This window comes from Numenius arquata, chromosome 5 (genome assembly GCF_964106895.1).
Source record: "Numenius arquata chromosome 5, bNumArq3.hap1.1, whole genome shotgun sequence".
Taxonomy (NCBI): Eukaryota; Metazoa; Chordata; class Aves; order Charadriiformes; family Scolopacidae; genus Numenius; species Numenius arquata.
In genome coordinates, this window is record NC_133580.1 from 56,350,181 (window position 1) to 56,372,647 (window position 22,467).

Consider the following 22,467-nt stretch of genomic DNA (forward strand, 5'->3'; position numbering starts at 1 on the left):
TAAAGCATTTTGCTCATTTCTATTGATTCCTCTGAAATATTCAGAGAGAAAAAAAAAGGGGGGGGGGATGGGAGGGAGGGTGGAATGAAAAAAAAAGGGAGAAAAAATGTTACCTGGTCAAAAATGTTACCTGGTCAACAGTCAAACAATTAAAACAACCCCCATGTAGTGGGGGATGCACGAATGTGTGGGGATGGGGAGCGGCGCTGGAGCAGTTGTGCCGTAGGGCAGACACAAGGAGCTGCTGGGCGGGACGGGGCGATGCTCCATCCCTGCTAAGGCAATTGCAAGCTGAAGAACATCAGTGGCCGGCAGTGAAGCATTAACCGCGATGGCCTACCTGCAAGTGGCCTGATGCTAATGTGAAATGGCAGCTGAGAGCAGCTCCATACAACTTTCTCAGCCTCCCTAAGTAATTGGTAACCTCTGAACCCTGCTCACATGAGTAGCTGGGGAGAGCTGCTCCCAGTTAGGCAGAGAGGTCAAGCCAAAGCCTGATTGTCTGGACCTTCAAACATGTGACCTTCTTCCTCAAAACTTTCTTTCTCACACCTAAAGATCATGCCACTGGCCCCCAGAACTGCACTTTGATCAGTGCTTGGAGCACTTTGTTTACCTTGTGTGTTAAGCCCAGTCAAATGTGCTTGAACTGTACAGTATCAATTTTTCCCGGGCCCTTTAAATTTGGGCAAGAAGAAACTAGTCTGTCTTAGCAAACTTCTATCTTATTTAGTGCTGATCTTGGACTTTTGCAAAACTGACAGTATCACTAATCTAATCCTGATGTCTGCAATGAAGTTTAACACTTGGAACACCCAAATGAAGTTTAACTGGAGCAATTTACTGAACTTTTAGGTCCAGCATTTTTCTGGGGCATGTCCTGCTTTTAGATTGAATATGACAGTATGTCCTGATTAGCCCAGTGTTGTGAGAAGTGGAATCAAAGCCTTGTTCCAGGCAGCTACCACATACTATGGCATTCCCAGTCACACTTATCATTTGACCATGCATGCACTAAAGTTTTGCCAGGGCTTTTGAGAGGCCAAATCAAGTCTTTGATTTTTAAACAGGAATGTAACAGAATGGAAGTTAATCTCTGTTTAGTTTTTATGGGCTTTAAATATTTTTATTTGGAAAAAGATCCAAATATTCTAGTTGCAGGATGAAATGGTTATTTCTTCTTTGCTTCCACTAGCAACATTTTCTGGAAATACACCTCACTGGCTGATCATGCTCCCATGTTCCAGTTAAAGCTTTTGCTACATTCTTTTCTCTGTCAGAAGTTCTTTTGTTGCCCAGAATCCTCAACTCTGGCTCATGTTAAATATCTAATTTTCTTTAATAATTAAAAAGACAGTTTGGAGGTAATTATTGTTATTTCCTTCCTACCTATCCATCTGCTCTACTATCAGCTTCTTTTCCTGCGTTTTGATTTCTGTTTTGTTAGAAACCATTTTCAAAGCAGGTCACTAAAAAACTGGCAATGGTCTTGCTTACAGTGTTATTAACAATAACCATTCTGGCATTCTCTGATGCTGATTTTCACATAGCAATCACTGGCAAGCCCTAAAACTGTTGCAAATTTTACCAGTACAAAAGGACATCCTGGTACTCCAAAAATTCGGTACTCACTTAACCTAGTCAAATTCTTTTACAGTTTAGAAAGCCAGCTGCCTTGCAGTGACCGTCAATTTTATTGTACAAATCAATTTGTCTCCACTGACGGAAAATAATTGCAAAGCAAACAAATTATCCATGCTACATTGAACCCTATTCACTCCGGGGATGCTGAGCTTACAGCTTGAGAAGATTTTCCTCTGCCTGTCTCAAAAATAGAGCTTGCTATTAAAAAAAACCTCAACAAAACATTAAAAAATCTTACTGTTCTTACTCTTACTGCTGCTGGAGAACTTCAGTATATTAATTTTGCATTTGTCTAGACATTAAGATGCCATTACATGGAACTTTTCTGAGTATATTCAAACCCAAGTCTATGACAGGGCTTTATATACTAAATTTTTAGTATAAAGAGCACTGTTGTTGAAAGTGAAGGATTTGGAAGCTGCTGAAGGCTTACAAAGTCACTTAGGATCTTATGTAAAAGCACAGTCCATCAGCTTTTTATATAGGCCAATATCCACAGAGGGATTTAAACTCCTGTGTATGTTGTAGGGTTGGAGTGCATTTACTCAAATTTCACTCCTCAAAACCATCATTCGCTTTTCATCTGCCACTGGAAACATTTAAATTCTGTCAACACGCCTAATGCCCAGCAGTTCTACTCCTGCAAACTCCCCAAAGTACCTCTGCGAAGGGTGCTGGTCTGGCTGCCCTGCTTGGAAGATGGAGACCATCAGCTTGGACTCCACAAACTGTGGATGCAGGTCTCATTTCCCAGCAAACACCTACCAGTGACTAGGATTCCCCAGTAAAGGTGGACAGAGTACCCCTACTTGAGAAATGCCATGCTCCTTCTTTCTCCCTCTGGCACAATAAGTATTTAAGTACTTTGGTGAAACGTAGAACAAAGTTAACTCCTCCTCAGGAACGCTCTCAGACATTGATTTCATCCACTCCTCCATATGCCTACGAAGCCTCCCTGAGGGCAGGGTAGCCTCCAAAGGTGGTGGCTCCAGCCAGCTCCTGGGAGGGTTAAGATGAGGCCAGCGCCAAATCCCAGTAAGACTTTGAAAAAAGAGGGGCCTACCTTTAGAGAAAGGTCTGCTCGTAAGCCTCAAGGAGAGGGAGGCACTTCATCCAGCTGGGAAAGACGTACAGCTACCAGAAGAAATATCTTGTGCCTTCAGCACTCCCTAAGGAGCCAGGAAAGTTCATGATTAAAATTTTCTTGCCTCTGGGAGTCAAGGTCATAGTATCTACTGAAAGTACAGATCACAAATGCTAGCTCACAATCCTAACTGAAGATGTACAGCTTCAGACCACACAGTCTTTACAGGTTCTTGCCCTAAATTGAATGAGAGAACTCAGTGCCAAGCTTGCAAAGCCCTCCAATATCTAGTGGGAAAAAATTTACATCCAGTGAAAATAAAAATAATAATTTTATATGTATATATATTTACTACCATCTGCTTAGATTTCAGGTGCTGAAGATGAATCTTCTCCTCATTTGAAATACTTTCTCATTTTCCAATTCTTGCTCTGTGGGGCTATTTATAATCAACATTCAGTGCTATGGCAGAAAAAAACCTGGGTACTTTCAGTATTCTCTGCTATCAGTAAATTTCAAAATAGGATCACCTTACCAATTTTTAAATAAAAATGAGCGTTACATAAGCAGGGCTGATGCTGGTGTTTCCAGTCTGTCCCAAAGATCATCTGGGTGGCAACTTGTCCCAATAAACCAATCTTTAAAGCTGCATTTCACTCCAAATGTAACTATTTCTTTTCACTGCCTCAGCATTTCAAATAGAGATGCCACCTGGTAAGAGATGCAGCAGTAAGCTGCACGTTTTCCCAAAGATGACATTGAATACGGTGTTTGATGAAATACATCCCACATGGCTTCTGTTTTTTAAGGGTGGGGGTTCTAAGAAATTAGTCCTATGGTGTCATTTTAAGTGTATATTAAAGCCTACTGGACTGTCTGTATCATTTAGTGGAAAAATTTAGCAAAATTTATCAACTTGTATTGATACACATTTGTCGGGGGTAGGTTGGAAGAGCTCTCAAATTTTCTAAATTGTGGAAATAGGCCCTCATTATTAGAAAAAAGTTGTAAAATTACCTCCGCTGAGGAAATAGTTACAGTAAAAACCCTACTTCTTGTTTGACACCATAGAACCTAGATGAAAGAAAAGCCTTAGGAAAGCTCTAAATGCACAAAATGGGGCACGGACTGGGGTACAGCTTCCTTCTTCTTAGGTGTCAAAGCCAACAAACCTTTAGAGAAACAGCAGTGAGAAGCTAGACTTCCTCAGTTCCAATGTTCATCAACCACCTCAAGCTACTTACCAGACATGAAAGAAAAAGAGAGGCCAAGAAGTCAGTGGAGGGAGTTACAAAATACTTGGTAGCATACAGCCTAAATTCTTTAATGACATTTTTAGTAAATGTTCTTGCTGCCAAATGCGGTTTGCTTCACCATCACATCTGTCTCCATTAATAATACGTAACTCCACTTCAAAATTATTCCTATAAAGCACTTTCTTAATAGCAGGCATTAGCTTTGTGCATTGCTACAAAAGTCAGTAGAATTTGGTTTTTGTGAATGTATGGAGTTCTTTATCTGAACATTTGCAATTTAAAACATCACTTAGAACTACGAGAATTCCTGACAGAAATCCACCATGAGAGAGGCTAAAGTCAAATCACTGGAGACACATTTCTATGATCCTGACCTGGGAAGACCATTGCCCAATCTAGGCTATGATGGGAAAATACTTGAAACAGGGACAAATTTCTCATTGACCTCCTCTTCCCCCACTGAGCTCACATTCTTCACCTCCACTTCATAATTTTTCATGGAATCAGAAGAACAACACGTATTTTTTCCATATGTTTCTGCTCAACCTCTAGTTGCATTTGCAGAGAGGTTAACTTTCCAAATAAGAAGGGGCAAGAATATAAGCTCCACATTTGTACAAGAAATAAGAAGAGGCAAGAGTATAAGCATTCAGATGCCTGATGGAGTAGAAGATCTGAAAAAAATGGAGATATTTTCAAGAACACACTTTTAATGAGATTTTTATGATCCTTCAGCTGCACCCCAAATAAAGTGAAATATTTTTGCCTATCGTGTAATCGTGTAACTTCATATCTACTTTCTGCTGAAATTATGTGAATTTTTGGAAAGTAATATGTGGGAAGAAAAAATAGCGTGTGAGGAAAAAAGTAGACAAAAGGATTTGTTTCACCCACTCAATAACATCCCAGGAGTCTGTGAACCAACTTTATTATAATTTTGAGCTAATACTAATTATTATATATGTTAAATTATAGATTAAATATTTTAAAATAAAACTTGGCTTCTACTGGGACTTTTAGAAGAATTTCTATTTAAATATCATCTATTTCTCTCTCTCTTTTTGCTTCTAATTTATCAGCTGAACACTAAAAACATTAATTATGTGGTTATCATAACATCATTATGTAAAAGGAACCAAGATGAGCTCTAAGCTCAATCATGTATAAAGTAAACAAACCGCAAACAGGCAGATGGCACATTTGGGACCTGACTCTGCCCTGTGAAGTCATTTACTGTTTTAAAACTGAAAGAGCAATGTCTACATGGTCCTTGTCACTGGTTTGGCAAAATCATTTTAAAACCACCTTTTTGTTCAAACTGGTACAGCCCTGCTTGCAATGGCCGTGCTTCACAGGCTCTGTACATAAATTTATGAACCATGGCTTTCAGACCTACGCTGATTTAACATTCAGGTAACTCCTTTACCTTTAATGTGTTTCCTCCCAATTCCCACCTGAAACTCTGAAGGATAAGGAAGCCCATTGCACTCATTTAATATTTCATTAATTGCATTTTAAGTCCACAGTATAACCACGCACTGCTACTGGGAGGACGAAAGGAAACACTGTATTAAGGTAATATTGATTCATTTAACCACCATAAAAAGAAGAAAAGGTCAAATTGGGGCAAAGCTGGTGCAAGCAAATACATCCCTGGCAACTAACTGTTGTGATTCAGCTACTGACAACTGCAGGGAGGGCACAGGAAGAGACTCTCCAATGCTCACTAAAGTATGCCATTAGTCTGTTCTTTGGAGTCATCAGACTGCCTCGAGTTGGTTTTTGCCCCTTAGGCAATCATCACAATTAATTGGGCATGCAATTTATCATAGACTAATTAAGTGGCTTCTACTGCATTTATCACTGCTTGTAAAGTGAAGGAGCTCATTCTGGCTTTTTATTTGTATCACTCGCAAGGCAGTTTAAAGCACATGGATGTGACACTTCTAGATGCTTATTAGATTCCCAGCAACTGAGCACCCTTGCACCCAGGAGGGAACACCAGTCCACCGATTGGTTTGGGGCAGATGTGTTTGCATTTGCAAGAGTGTTAGGCTGTTTTATGCAGGAAAAGACATTGATAAACTTCTGGGTGTGGGTGGGTGGGTGCTTGCGATTATCCCTACTCTCCACTGACTTCAACCAAAATTTGAGAGAAGAGGAAGGATCTCAAAAGAAAGAAAATCTGCTAAGGCTCCCACTAAGAAGGTGACTTTACAGTGAGTTTAGCCCTGATTGGACATCGGGGGATCTTCTTAGGCATTCTACCTTGAGACACAAATTAATAGGACATCAGACATCCTTGGTTCCTGTGCTCACAGAGTTGTGTGTGCTCACCACTGGTCCTCTGTGCTGTTATAACTTTCTACTGCCCCCAGAATATTTGCTTTGCTCATGCTGATCTGGGAGTCATTTTGTAGTCATTAAAGAACATGGCAATTTATAAGGAAATCTCCTTTGAACCAGACTCCGTATTTACAACTATGTCACTTTTAACAGCAAGGTGGATCAGTGGTACCTGTATAGTCATGGTGGGGTACAGTTGCTTCTGAAAGGTGTTTTTTTCACCAGAATGCTTTAAGCAGAGGCTCTGATGGCTTATTCCTGTTGACATTGCTAGTTAAGCCAAAAGCATTCATGTTTGGCTGCCTTTGCTGGTGCAACACATCCTAAAACATTGAGCCACTGTCAATATCCCAGTCTCCCCACCATTGTCTAAGGAAATAAGACCTAAACCACTCCAAGGTCAATGTTGATGCTGCCAGTCAGACACCTGAAAAGCTCCAGGGAAGTGTGTACAATATTTTTTATTATTTCAGAGTTTAGCTGTGTGGAATTGTCTACAGAGGAATGAATTACATGAGGTGATGAAGGATGGAAGAATTTGAATCTAAAAGATAAGAAGAAAAAAAAATGTTCAGCATTGTTTCTGTAATTGGCATAAGAAAACAATCTATTCTTCATCAAGATAAGGCAGCTTAGCTACTTTATTTGATTATTAGGGCATTTTAGCAAATAATTCTGAGTCCTCATTAATGACTACTCCCATATGCCCCAAAGGGTTGTGTGGTCTCTTCTCTTAGTCTGCACACTGCAAAGTTGACTTCACACACAGAAAATCAAGATTGCAAAAGCATTCCTCAACAAGGAGACATTTCCCATTTGGTCTTCAGCTCCTCATTGTGTTTCCCACCCACTTAGCCACAACATTTATTTTTATAAACCAAACTGCCAGAAGCATGCCTGCACCACCCTTTTTGCATTTTTAACATGGACTGAATAGAAGAAAACATCTTCACTGAATTTCACTGAATTTTTTAGAGTTGGAAGGGACCATAGAGATCATCTAGTCCAACTCCCCCGCTGAAGCAGGATTGCCTAGAGCGTGTTAGAGTGTGTTACTCAGGACTGCATCCAGGCGGGTCTTGAAAATCTCCAAAGAAGGGGACTCCACAACCTCCCTGGGCAGCCTGTTCCAGGGCTCTGTCACCCTCACCGTGAAGAAATGCCAGCTTCAAATCTCTGCATTTACCTCCCTGTTCACATAGATTTTCAGTCATCATTAAGGGTGGAGGATGTATTTAAAGTATAGCTATACTGCACACTACTATGTTGAGTAGTGATAAGTTACCCAAGTTACCTTTAAGCCAAGTATATGTGGGCACTGGAAATTGTCTATCCATAGCCACATTGAGCTCTTCAAAGCTCTTTTCCCCTTCACTTTTTGATGTGCTACAAGTTTCTCCCTTTTGCAGTAGAACAGGAGCTGAATGGATACTAGCAGCAGCAGGGGGAAGAGTCCTGGACCCTTACTCTACCCCAAGATGTGTCCCTAAAGAAACGTAAGACTTAAAGTTATCACACAGGCTAGTGTAGCCAAAAAACTTTCCCACAGTCTGGGGGCCAATACAAAGTATCTGCTCCATGTCTGCCCTTTGCCAAAATCCAATAGTCCATTCCCACTCAAGAAAGCATTCAAACTTACATTCAATGAGGGGCAAGTGGCCAGTTCCCACCAGAGGGATTTCTGCATCACAGTTTCCGAAAGTTGTTCCTAGCCTCAGGAGCGGAGCTTAGCTTTATTTAGGTAGTAGACTACAATATCTATCATCTTAATAAAGCCAAAAGTAGTAAAATGTCTGCAAACTGTGAAAATCACTGCCTCAGAGTTGAATTGAAGCAAAGCACTTGACAAGAGTTTAACATAATGATTGCCATTAAATAACTCATGAAGACTTCCACAACTATATAATATATTAAGGGGTTATTTTAAAGGACATATTAGTTTTCATACATCAGAACTGTATTCTTTTATATATGATCACAATTTAAGATTTCCACCACTATCCACTACTGTATTTCTTCCCCAAGCAGAGAATTTCTAAGAAATCCCTGAGCAGACAGGTCTTTCAGAGGAATGAATGTAGTGTATCATGTTGCTGTTTCTTCCCATCAATGAAGTAGGCAGAGGCTGGATGAGAGGAGGGTGGAGGGAGAAGAAAGATGGAAAGCACTGCAGACCAGCGTGGGCCTGCCTGGGAGCGTGTGTACTCTGTGTGGTGTTACTGGACAGCAACTTTAAGTCTCCCCTCCTACCTTTACGGACATTCAAGCAGTAGCAAGATACACTCAAAATTGGAATTCTTCGGAATTTTGTAGAAAGTTACACAGGTGTTCATAAATGTATCCACAAACTTAAAGGTTACGATCTTCTAAGGGGCAGACATTTTAGGCCAGATGATTGTCCTTGTCTCTAATAGATCGATCTATCTATCTATCTGTCTGTCTGTCTGTCTATCTATCTATCTATCTATCTATCTATCTATTTATTTGATGTTTCAATCTACAATGGTTATCCTTGTGTAAAGAAAAGCTAAGCTCAATAGCTGATATACCTTTGGGATTCTGTTAAAGAGTATCTGCAAAAACAGCAACCATTATGCCCCTGCTAAATGAAAAATTGTTTGTACAGACAGTAGCCATGTAATGGAAAGATTGCACGTTCCCCACACAGCTCCTTCCCGTTCTCCTGAATATTCCTATCTCTGAAGTCTTACCCAAAATGCTTTTCTAATCAATCATTTAGGGTCCTCATAAGAAATTTGAAAACCCACTCCCCGACTTGTAAAATATTCTGTTCTCAAACTAAGTGCCAGTCTTCATATTCATAAAAAACATCATGGTAAGCCACAGAGTCTGAGGTCCATTCTGGTTTTTCTTTTCATGACTGAACCAGACAGAGCTGTGCTCTCTTACCTGTGCATATATGCTTCATACTGGCTTCAAACTTCAGCCACACTGATTTTGTTGGAATTTTTACATATAAACATATATTTCTACACTATAAAGTGATATAAAAAGGACATGAAATGGTCCTTGGTAGAATTTGCCAGTATCCCTTAAAAGATGAGATCCTCAAGTATCACCTAAACCCCAGGTATTTGAAGATTACAGATTTCTTACTTTTGTCCAGTTCTCCAGTAACCCACACACCTGCTTCTGTATATGCAAGAATTGTAGCAAAAATAGCCCATATGTTGCAAAATGTTTTTATTCCCCACTTGGGATCCAACTAGAGTTGATATGAAGATGTTTGCATCTAAGGTAGTTATAGCCAATGGAGAGTAATAACACGCAGTTTTGGGACAATCCATCCTATTTCAAAGCAGGCATGAAGCAGGCCTCTAGTTTAGATGAATAATGAAAGTGTCTAATTTCCTGCATTAGCTATAAACTGGAGCTGTTTATCTTGGTGGCATAATTTATGTTAAAGCCCTCCACAGGTAGTTCATCTCTTCACATGTCCAGTCTGGCAAGTGTATTCAACACACTTTAATAAGAGTGAGGAACTTCCTGAAAACAGAGAGCATATCCATGATACAGTGTTCTATCTTTTTGTCTTTTTCAATTGAAAACATATTTATACAAAAAGTGTAAGAAGTATCAAATAGCTTACCCAGAATGGCTTAGTGATCAGAAAATGGTCCAGTTAGAGGGAAATATGTGACCACAGCACTTTTGATGGAGGAAAGAGCTGAACTGAACACATAGCAGCTATACTGTAAATGTTGGGCTATTGGAGATGGGGCTCTAGCTGGGTTTTCAATGCAAGTTGACACTTGAAAAGTGGACTTTTCAAGATGAGCAACATGAGTGCTGACTGGACCAAGCCTTTCAGGGGAGGTAGTCAGAGAAAAATCCAATTTGTGAATCCCATCAGATGCTGAAATAGGAGCTGTACCCCTGAGCGTGCCAAGACTGATGCTTTTGGGCAAGCCAACAAGTAGACACTTAAGTGAGCATTATTAACATCAGAAGCAAAGTAACCTGCATACTTTTGGTACACAGACTGAAGTAGCTGAGCAAGGGTTCTAAGATTTTAAAAATTTGGCTTTGTTCAATTCCTATGCCTAAAATAAAATGGCCTCCTGGTCAGAAATGGGTTTTGACACGTCCTCTATACAAAGAGGAAAATGTATTAGTGATTTCAACTGACTGCAGTGATTTATTTGCTACAGACAGATTGATCTGCGTTCAGTTTTCTAAGTAAATTTCTTCTTTCTCCATTGCTTTCTGAACTTTATTGAAAAAAAAAATAGAAATTTTGTCAAAACAAACTTCTAATTTCCTGGTTACCTACTGGAGAGCAGAAGTGTTGCCTTGAGCTTTGCATTAGCCACACAACAGTGTCATTTTAGCTTGCCGTGACTCTGTGCTGCATTTGCTTCCTGGTAGCTTTAACAGCTAAGCCTTACTACTGCTTTAACCTGCTTAGGTCTCACCTTTGATTTCATCAGCAATTCTGTTACTGAAGGTATGCATCTTGTGAACTGCCTAAATTTGGTATTTTACATTAATAAAAGCAACAGAACTGACTAAATCACTTGTACAGTGCTAATTTTTGCCAGAAAACTCATACCTTCAGAGGCTCCCAGGGACCTGCCTCAGTGCTATCCCAGCCCTGGAGGCAGGACACGGTGCCATCCTGGAGCTGAGCCCTGACAGGAGGCTGTTTTATCTGTTCACTGCACAGACACAACCATCTTACTTTGCTCTGCTCTCCCCAAAGTACCAACTCAATTTAAGCATCTTTGCTTGGGGAAAGTGGTTGAAGATGCATTCAGAAGCACTTCGCTGCTTTGGATTTGTGAAACAAATGCAACCACATCACACAACCTTCATCTGCCTAACTCAGGCCCTGCCTAAAGCTGCTAATGACCAGAAAAATTTCATAAAGGTGAGGCCTCCCTGCTGTGGCCTGTCCCACCTGTCTGGGGAGGATTAGCTGCGAGCCACAGGAAAAATTGCATGGAGGCGACCATTGGCCTGATCCAGATCAGTGTTTCCTGCACTCCTCTCTACTCATCTGACTAGCTCAGTGGTGGGTACATCTTCCAGCTAGTCCAGCAAGAGTTTTCTTGTGGATGCAGTCATACCATCACAGAAGTACATTTCTTCTTCTTTCTCCAGGGAAATAGTTCTGCTTTTGGGCTAGTTCCTTCATTCCCCTTGGGTGGCAGCTGTGCTAGCTGAAGTCCTCACCACCCTCCTGCCCTGCTCACACCACCCTGACACCCAAAAAGATCACTATGTCTCTGGTCTACTGATCACCTGCCCTGTCTTCATATAGTCAAAATGAGCCAGCCTGGATAACAACTCTGTGACAGCTTGGGTTTTGTAAGAAAGATTTACCTTTTTTCCTGAACTGGCTGATCAGAAGGGATGATAAAAGCAGCCTTATCCATGTCTGATAATCCTTACCATTAGAGGGATTTACTTCACACTAACTCCTATGCAGTTCAGTTTCTTCATTTCTCCTTGAAGTTTGTAGCATATTTATGATTAGACTGGGTATCACTTTCTTTGGACTGCAGAGGAGACAAAGTATTCTCCAAGGCTGAGTAACAGTCATACTATCCTGTCCTCTAATACAGAAGCTATTGGTTTCAGAAGTCACCTTTTCCCTGGATTATGTTGATGTATAGAATATGTTGCTTGTATTTCTTTCTTTGTACATGTACATGATCTATCTCCCAGAGATTTACTCTTTCTATAGGATAAAGCTTTTTGCTTGGTGGTTTGATTTTTTAGTAGATTTATGGACTATTTTATAACTACATTTGTGACTGACATTAAGGTCGACTGAGAAATCCAAGGTATGACTTAATAATGTTCATTTGAATACTGGATTATGTGGTTGAAATATATATTTAGCTGAAAAAGTATTACAGACATAAAATGCTACTTAATGCCAGTGTAAGAGCTATGCTGTCTTATTTTTGTTTTAGTGAGTGGTACGTTGCTTTCTACAATATATTGCTGCATACTTGTCTGTGATTTTTATCTATGAAACTTTATTTTCTGATGACAAATGTTATCTTTATTCCTTTTAAAGATGAATAAAGTGGTGAATTCTGAAGTCATTTTTTATTAATCTAACTTACACGGGCTTCACCAGTCTACTCATCGTTAATCATATATTATTGCTATCATCTGCATTAGCTGTTACATGTATAGCTTTAATAGAAATTCTCATTTTAAAATGGATCACTGCTATTGCACCTAAACTAATACCACTGTGCAGCTGAGGAGAGCAGACTATAGTAAGCCATGGATGTACCTGAATGAAGAATAACAACAGGGTTGTTTCAACTAGCCTACTGGTCACTGATAGCCAAGCAAAACTTAATGCAAATACCTGCTAGAAGAACTGCCATTGGTTTCCATGTGGTTGAAGAAACCAAGAAACCATAAGACACAATCCTCACTCTACCATCACCTCCATGCATAATCTTAAAAAAATCCTTTAGGTTTTTCAGCAGCCAGTGTGCTGAAACCAGCAACTCCTTAGGAGACGCCTCACGCCCACTTATGTAGATTCACAAGCACGCTTTATCCTCATCATTACACCATCTCTTTTTTTTAAGGCCCTGATGCTTAGGGGAATTCAAAACTCACATTAAATCCCTGCTCACAATACAGAGGGCACGTCACTCAGTGCAAAGTCCATTGGGACATGCAGACACTATGTGGTGGGTGAACCCTGGCTGGCTGCCAAGTGCCCACCATGCTGGTCACTCGCTCCCCATCCTCAGCAAAACAGGGAAAAACAAATAAGATGAAGAAGTTCATGGGCTGAGATAAGGACAGCAATTACTGTCATAGGCAAAACAGACTTGACTTGAGGGAGATTAATCTAATTTATTGCTGATTAAAAAAAGAGTAGAATAGTGAGAAAGAAAAAACAAACTAAAAACATTTTCGCCCCAGCCGCCTTTTTCCTAGGTTCAGCTTCACTCCTGACTCTCCTACCTCCTCCTCCTGAGCACTGCAGGGAGGTGGGAATGGGGATTGTGACTAGTCCATAACACTTCATCTCTGATGCTCCTCTTCATGCTGTTCCCTTGCTCCAGCCTGGAGTCCCTCCCACGGGATACAATTTATCAAGAACAGACTGCTCCAGTATGGGTCCCCCACGGGGCCACAGCTGCTGCTAGAAAACCTCATCCTGCACGGACTCCTTTCCATAGGCCATAGGACCTGCCAGGACCTGCTCCTGTGCAGGCTCTCCACAGCGTCACAGCTTCCTTCAGGACATGACATACCCACCTGCTCCAACGTGGGGTCCTCCATGGGTTGCAGGTGGATATCTGCAACACGATGGTCCTCCATGGGCTGCAGGGGAACAACCTGTGTCACTATGGTCTTTACCACGGGCTGCTTGGGGATTTCTGTTCCGGTGCCTGGAGCCCCTCCTACCCCTCCTCCTCACTGACCTTGGTGTCCGTGGGGCTGTTTCTCTCACATAGTCTCACTAATCTTTCTCACAGCTGCTGCATATTTTTTTACCCTTTCTTAAATATGTTGTCACAGGGGCACCACCAGTGTTGCTTTATTGCAATCAATCAAGAATAGCATTAAAATTAGGGAATAGAGTTGCAGATGAGAAGTAGGAGCAGGAGCGCTCTCCTGCAGAGCCGAACTAGCCCTCTTTGAAGTCAATGGCATAAAAGAGACCCCTGAGCGTGGGGCAGCCACTGTCCTGCATGGGTAATGAGGCACAGAGCCTGGGTTATCTGCTTGGGCTCAGCAGCAGAAGGATGCAATAAACAAAACTAATGTGGGATGTTCAAGCGACGTGGTGTGAAGAGGTCGTGGTGCTTGCCCTGTGAGCGAGCAAGCAGCGCTGTGCGTACCCAGCAGCAAAGCTCAAATAGCTATGGCACATCACTGGCTGCAAGTTAGGAAACACAAAGCCTTCAGAGCTGGGCAGCCTTTACTTACTGAATTTCTGTGCCAAAAGTTACAGTTATGTTCTTTAAGTTTCTTGCAAATTTACCCTTTAAACTGTTCAAGGTTTAATTTCTAATTATTGCAACACTGCTGGTATTTTTATACGTGTAGCTGTGGGATAAGTGGTGGTACCCAGCATATATTACATAGCATGTATTGCATTGAATAGTCTGAGGTTGCTCAGTGAAATTTTAATGGAAAATTAACAGCTTTTGCATAATGGCAGGAAAAAAAACTTTCCTTAAAACAGCAAAAGAAATCTAATACTGAAATTTAAGACTTTTATTGGGTTATTCAAAATAACAATTACTAATGAAGTAGAAGAGAAGAATAAGACTGTTTTTCACACACTAAATCACATTTCCTAAAAGGGAAAAAATAGAAATTAGAAAGATCTTCCTCAAAACATGACATAATCTGGGTCATTCCTGGTGTTACAATGAAATGCTTATTGATGGTGCGCTGTCGAGATGCTCAGCTTCTTCCCTTATCCCACCATGGTGACATTGACACTAGTGCTGCTGTACCAATGTGACACTAGTGCCCTCTGGGAGCCAGGAGGAGCGGCCAAACTGGGAGGAAATCCGCCATTCATCACACACTCATTTAAGCAGACCTTGGGCCAGAAATTACGTGGCCACAAAAAAGCCCCTATAGAGAAGCCCTTCTTCTGGTGTCCCCCTGCACATGATGGGTGGCTGGAAGCAGCTCACCTCCTTGCTGATGTCCAGCTGCCCCATCAAGGAAGCCAATGTGAAGCCCTTTGGCAGCACAACTTGAGACTACACGATGTCAGAAAAGACAAACGTCAAACAGGATCTCTCCTCTGATATGCCATGAAGACAAAGACAGCAGAGGAAGTATACTACAACCTCCCCATCCACTCCTTTTACGTTGTGGTAGCTTCAAAAGACAGATCTTACACAGTGAAGGAAGACAGCGTGAGAATACCTCTGACAGGAGCTTTGTAAAAAGCTATATCAGCTTTGGCTCACATTTCTGTCTGAGCCACCCGAACGGCTCCATTCCGTGTTGTTCCTCATCTCCTGAAGGCTGAATCTTCAGTGCTTCATTGCTGCAGGGGGCATGCCCACCCCTCACAGAGATCTTCCAGTCTGTCTACAGGCATCATCACAGAGACATACAGTCTTTTCTTACTTTGATGGCTGCTTTCGTAATGGCTAAAGACATCTCTGGCTTGTTTTTGAATTGCAGTGCAATACTAGAGTGACGGACACAAAGAAATAGCAGTGGCTTGGCAAACTCTGCTCGACAGCTGGTTCACAGGACTTCAAAACAGACTGTAATATTGTTTTGGAGTGCTCCCCTTTAGCTACTAAACTGAGGCATGAAAAGGAAAACTGTATAAGCACTATGAAAAATGATCGCAGGAAGAGCTTCTATTAGTCACTGATTTTGACACTAAAGTTTTGTTTTCAGGCCATTAGCTTAAGATACTTTTTTCTTCTATCTTAAGGAAAATAAAGATGCTCCTTCCTATATGTGGGTGGCCCAAGACTGGAACATCGTTTTGTTACAGGAGACAAAGATGACAACAGCTGCAAACTTTTCTGCCTTTGTTTATTGTTGTTATTTTTGATCTAAAAAGTTTTTATGAATGGAACAAAGAGATCCAAAGCTTCTTTGGTACAATGCATGCATACAATTTGTAATTTATCTCCTGATATTTTTTGTACGTGTTCTGGAATTTTTTCTGTGATATGAATGTAGAAGAAAGCTAACATATGACATAAGCAGACCTTTCTCTTTGCTCTTTATGCTTGTAATGTTAGTTAGATTTGCATGCTTTGACTTGTTGGGAAGATTCATTGCTGGCAGAGCAATGAAGTATGGACAGTTGGCAGTCAGAACATTTATTAATGTGATTGCTTTGCACGGAAAAAGTTTGGCTCCATTGCAGAGAAGATCCCCTTTGAAATGAATGTGGAGACTAGGAAATTAATTATTAAGGAGGATGTTACAAAAACGTACGTCAATACTGTTCAATATGCGGTTGGAAGGTAATTGAAAAAAATTATGTAGACTCTGACTTAAAAGGAGAAGGAGCCTTATGAACACACACTATAATTCCTGACAGCACCGTCTGGCTGCTGAACCTGTCACCCTCTAAAGTAGCGCTGGAAAAAGGCCAAGTCCAATCTGTAAGGCATGGTTTAGGCACAATGGAGACTTACAGGGAGCTTTGGTAGGTTTTCACTTGTTTCCTATGTTACTTGTATTTGAGCATTCCAATCCCTCTAGCTACTCAGAAAATATTTAATATGCTCCTAACTTTATATTCCATTAAACCCATCACATGAACATCTTCCAGAAAGGCGCATGAGAGAGCTGATCAGTGTGTTCATTTTTGTTCATTAATCACAGAGCTGTCTACAGTTGCTTAAATTTCGCCACCACTTACAATGCTTCTAACCATATTATAGTTGTGGGTTGGGTTGGTTTTGTGTTGGTTTTTGTTTGTTTGTTTTTTTAACAAAACTTTCTGATATTAAACTCACATTTCTTGGTTGAAATAAATATTGAAGAAGATTTATGTAATACAGTTGAGGATACAAATTCAATGCATTCTCTCCCAGATAAATGTACAACTGATTCTATATTGATCTCAAATAAGAATGGAAAGGTGATGGTAATTTTGATTTTATTGTTATTTGGCCATTTTTAACCAACTCCTTCCTCCCTCTTTCCCTCCCTCTCTCCATTTCTGCCTGCCTTCCTTCCTTCCTTCGAGAATCTAGGAAATACTTATAGAAAGCATCTTTCTACGCATGCAAGACATTATGTGCATAAAAAGAGCAGCTAATAGCTAGCAATTTTGCATATTGTTCTGATTTTGTTAGCTTTACCACTGTTTTCACAGGATGGTGGCTTCAAAAAAATGAACATAGAAAACAGTAATAATACCTATTACTGGAAACAAAGTTTGGAAGTACATCTGTTGCTTACTTATCTTTGGCATATTTAGGATTCAGGGTTTCTTTAACTTGGCAAGCCTGGGCAAGGAACACTTACCCATGTGCATGCAGTACATTCACTCCCATATAATTACTTTTTGTTAATTCTATGTAACTGTTTTCTTTCGTTTTTACATAGTCTCTAGTTCTGCAGCCATTCAAACACATGAATAATAGACTTCTAACTTCAATCAGATTACAACTGGGAATAAGGTACTTAGGCACGTGCAGCATCTGGTTGCAGAATTAAGATCATTCATCTCTTGGGTCTTCTCAGGCAATTACAGTATGAGATATGTGCACATGCAATGTGGGCTTCTTTACCTAAGATGAGCAAAAAAGTTTTTAGAAATCAGAGGGCAATCTAGACAGGTAATACAGCTTCTGTAGTAAATATATCAGCTCCAAACGGTCACCCTATTCATACACCACAGCATTTAGATGAGAAAATATTCTGAATATATAGAGTTCATTAACCAGTTGAAACCAAAAGGAAGCATGGGCCTATGTTTCATCAAAATTAAGGACATTTTTTCTAATCCTCCCAAAAAAACACATTTTACCTGATGCCTGAGAGAGGACAGAATCTGGCAAGACTGCTCTTCACCCAGCTTTACCCAACTATCTTGGAAAAAGTTCATTATTTTTTTAATGTCTACAAATTCCATTAACAAGCACATGGATTCAAAACAGTACACGATGTTAACACCTTCGTGTAACATATCACATTTTAACCTAAATTCCTCAGGAATTATCTTGTGTGTTTTTCTATGCCATAGGATGTGCATGTTCCCAGCAGTAAAAGTGTTTTTCAATATTTCGCTGAAATAGATTAAAAATCTCTTTGCTTAACAGATTAAAAACCTTCAAATTATATTAATATTTAAATAGCATAAAGATTGGATATTATGACTCACTGAAATAGAGTTTACTTTCCAAACATTTTCCTTGATTTGATGAGCCGACTCATGGTACAAGAGATTTCAAAGGAGGGAGGCTGTAAGGATTTAACGCTTTTAATACATATGTCTTCAAAAGATAACTTCTGAAACTTTAGTTGGGAAAATATAATATTATTTAATAATTCTCACTGATACTGATCTGCCAATGAGCAGCTCATCCTACTGAACATGTTACTTATTCAGATGTGGATTTATTTCCAAATTTCTAATTCCTAATGATTTTATTTTTCTGTCTGAAATCAATGGTAATATCACATAATGGATTTTAAAAGTTCCATGTGAGCTGTGTTAGGAGAGTGAATGAAGTGAACATAGTATGCTAAAATAATGCAAAAAGAGGAAAGAAAAGAATTTTCTGAATGTTTCCGAAAATTTTTTTTTTAGTATATAGTCATTAATGTGTTAAGACATGTACAAAAATGCATTAAAGGATCAGGAATATTTTCCTGCAGGTACTTAGAACCTAATAAATAATGAATGTGACGATTAACTACATGGGCAGAAGTACAGAGCATTACCAAGAAAAAGACTACATAAAACCTGGCCTTTGAATGGGTGTGCACCATTGTTTTTAATATATAAAACCACTTGAACATTCTCAGTTTTGTGTGAAGAGAAAACAAAAGAAGTAAGTGCGCTTGAATTAACATGGTATTTTCAAATGAAACAGATTTAAATATTGCCAAGAGCAGTGAGGGCATCTGGAGTTGGGTGGAAGGGCAGCAGAGCCAGATGAGAGGAGCACTATGACGCCCTTCAGCGCTGCTTGAGCAGCCACAGCGGTTTGTGCAGGTCTAGAGAGCTGAAATACGACCACCACCAGGGCTTCTCCCTGCCCGGTGGTGACCCTCCTCGAGCCTCGGGCTGCCCATGTTGGGCGTGAGGGTCAAAAAGTTCCAGTGGGTCATATGGGTCATATGTGTCTTCCATTGACCGGCGGAGGAGCTTGTTGGGCCAAGCCTCAACAGGTCGCAAAACAAAGTCGACTCGCCCAGCCTGTTTCATCTTGGCAGGAAGGGTTACCCTCTTCATCACCCTGCTGTATCCCACCGCCTGGGCACTGATTATGTACGTCCCTGGAGGCAGGAGTCGCCAGTAGTCTCCATCAGCAGCTTAGGAAAGGTAAAGGCACAACAAAACTGATCTTAGTTTATAGTCTGGCACCCTTTATAGTTTACGTACACGTATACACGTGCATGCACAGATAGCACAAGCATTTAGGGGGTAGGCTTTGAAAGAATCTCAGATTTTGATTCAGATTTTGAAAAAAGTTCAGATGCAAACTCTTCAAGACAAAAAGAGACTCCACCTGTGAAAATCGGGCCTTTGGGAGCTAATGGAGTAAAATTCACCTACAAAATGTCAGTAACTGCTGTGCCCGCATCTCAGGGAAGGGAAGCTTTCCTTCATGCTGCTTTTTCCAGGGGTACAAGGAATAACGCCAAAGAAATCAAATGAATTTAAAACTATGTGAAACTTAAGAAAGTGAAAGCAGAATCCAGGCTGCTCTCTCTCTCTCTATATATATATATATATTTAATGTCTAAGGAGCTAAGAAATCCCTGCTTTTATTATATTACATTCAATTACTTTGCAGACATTATAGGACATAAGACTATGGAGTCAGAGCTGCAGCTGGTATAAATTGCCATTAGTGTAAAACGGGTGTAAATTTCCTCCAGCTGAAGGTTAGAGCCTGCAGGCAAAAGCAGGGAGTTTTAAAACAGAATATTTATTTTTCATTTCATATTCCCTTTATTTTGAATAGTAAGTTTCTCAACTCAGTAAATATTGCATTAATCCTATTTTCTCAGGGAATTCCTCAGTCATTTTTAACACTGAAATTAAAAGACATTTAATCACATAACATTCTTAACCCCACCTAACTCAAGAACAAATACTCCTTTTTCCATCAATGTAAACCCATTTTTTTATTTAATTCTTAATTCTTTAAATGTCCACTGCCAATGGAAAGCCATTGTCTGGGAAGAAGTTTGAAAAAGACCCTAATTCATGCCAGAGTCTCCCACCAGCCTCAAGAATCTGCATCATCTCCACTATTGTATCCCCCCTAATGTTAGTTTTTTGAAAGCTGGAAAGCATCCACTACATTATAAACCATTCTGACTTTCTGAATTGATTCAACAACTATCATTAGAGAAAAATGTTACCATTCATGTCTTCTATTTTGCACTCCTATGGCCTACCCTGTTCTCACTGAAATCAATAATAAAATGAGAGCATTGATTTCAGTGAGAGCCTAAAAGCTTAGAACTTTATGACTGTGAAAATTAACAGTTGCATATGCCTCAATACATGTTTACCAGCTGGCGACAGGTATAAAGTGAACATAATTCAAGGTTCTAGTTTTTTGCATTTGATATAGCTATTGTCCAAAAATAGCATATATTTATGATTTTCTAAATGAACAAAAAATGTTGCCTGCCCTTCAATCACTGCAGTTATTCCAGTTGTTAAAATCAGTGTGGATCCTACTCTAATGTCTACACCTCATGCTCACGATATTTCAACTAACTTATTCTATCAGGGCTCTGTGCCTCCACATGCTGAGTCAGAGCCCCTCAGCTGGGCTATTGCCATATTCCCCCAAACATGAATCATAAAGGTGGATTTCTGAATCTGATGGAAGACACATTGGCTTTGATGGACAGCAGACAGTTCCAGGTGGAAGTTTTTTAACAGCAAGGACTGCGTCATCCCAGAGACACAACAGACTCAACAGAAGTGTCTTCACTCCTATTATTCTAGAAACAAACCCACAGCTGAGCCTTCAATTCTCCATTAAGGTGCCATTTCTATCAAATACAACAAGACTTTTGCAGGTTAAGCTCTCAGTGCTTTCCCCCTGCCCCAGGAAAAAGTTCAAACTAAAAATGTTACCTGTGGTGACATCATGCTGGATGCCCCTGACTGAAATGCGAGCATTTTTTATTGGGTTGCCAAACTTATCAGACACAATTCCTTTTATCCCCCGATGAACCTGGCAAAGCAAAGCAAAGTTAGATGGGAGTCATTTATTACAGTACCACCTCCTCATCTTCTACAAGGAAATCCCTGTAGAGAGGAAGCAATTTCAAGAGGTTCAACCCATTATACAGGCTCTTGGGCACTAAGGCCCCTTCAAATCACATTCTCTGTCTTGGGAGCTCCAAGGGGGCTGAGGGAAAGGGATAACTGAACAAGAGCTTTTTGGGGCTAGGGATGTGGCTCTGCATTGAGCATCCCTCCTCTGCACAGATCACTGGCACCTCATGATCTGACCCTGGTATTTAAAGACTGTTTCTGAATGTCTGCCCTAGACCCAGAACCAAAAAGAAATGAAAAGTTAAGGCTTTAAAAAACAATCCAAACAATGAGAAGGCATCGCTGGTGTTAAGAGTGAAGTTAATTTAGCATGAAGCAATGGCCTTTTAATCTACTCAAAGTGCAGCACTAAAGGATGTGTGAAATAAATCAGAATCAAGAAGAATTATTATCTTTCAGACAGTACCACCTATCAAACAATACACTGCCATCCTGGCAGTAGAATCCATTAATGCAGGCTATGTCAATAAACCAGTATTAGTTGAAATAGTTTCTGTCTTCTTTCACCACACCTAAACGGGTCCAAAGCTGCTTAGAGATAAAGAACCACAACTGAACAACTGTCTTGTGATAGGCACACTATTACTAATTTAAAGGAGAGCAGAAGCATAAGAATAAAATAAGATACATACTTCTATATTAATATTATTAAATACACAATCTTTAACACAATATTTTTTAATAATTCTCAAATACACTGATGCACATTAATCAGTACATGATATTAAATAAAATTATTAATTTGTTAATATCCATAGTCAATATCAGCGAATAGGAATAAGTAAGGGAATTCTTTAGCTGTTTGGGACTCATCGTCGCTCTGCTGCCTACGCTTCACTGCATGGCAGAATGTCATGATATCCCTTTTCCCTTCTCTACAAGCACAGAACCCAGCTGCTTGAGCTGATGAGAAACGTGCTTGGTGACAAACTAAAGAGCAATGTGAACTCTGTTGTACAAGTAGGTGCACAAACAGCTCAGTATATTTGAACTTCAATAAAACAAATCAGAAAAAAATCCAAGGATTTAAACATTAAACCTCTTAAGGTTCCTTTTTTGCAAGATTCTGAAATGAAAACATTTTCTATTGGCAATTCTATAGGACCATTTTGAATGAAAAGTAAAGCCATTTCAGTTTTTCCCCTAAA

General features: G+C 40.1%; 1 protein-coding gene across 1 annotated transcript in view; it reads right to left on the reverse strand.

The window, feature by feature from the left end:
- Positions 1–18,970: 18,970 nt before the first annotated feature.
- The window catches only part of CPZ (carboxypeptidase Z), a 34,720-nt gene continuing 31,223 nt past the window's right edge, over positions 18,971–22,467 (reverse strand). The window contains exons 10-11 of the mRNA XM_074147711.1: positions 21,116–21,215; positions 18,971–19,326 (exon numbers count right to left, since the gene is read on the reverse strand). Of these exons, the coding sequence (XP_074003812.1) occupies positions 18,971–19,326; positions 21,116–21,215 (456 nt within the window). The remainder of the gene's footprint in view (positions 19,327–21,115; positions 21,216–22,467) is intronic.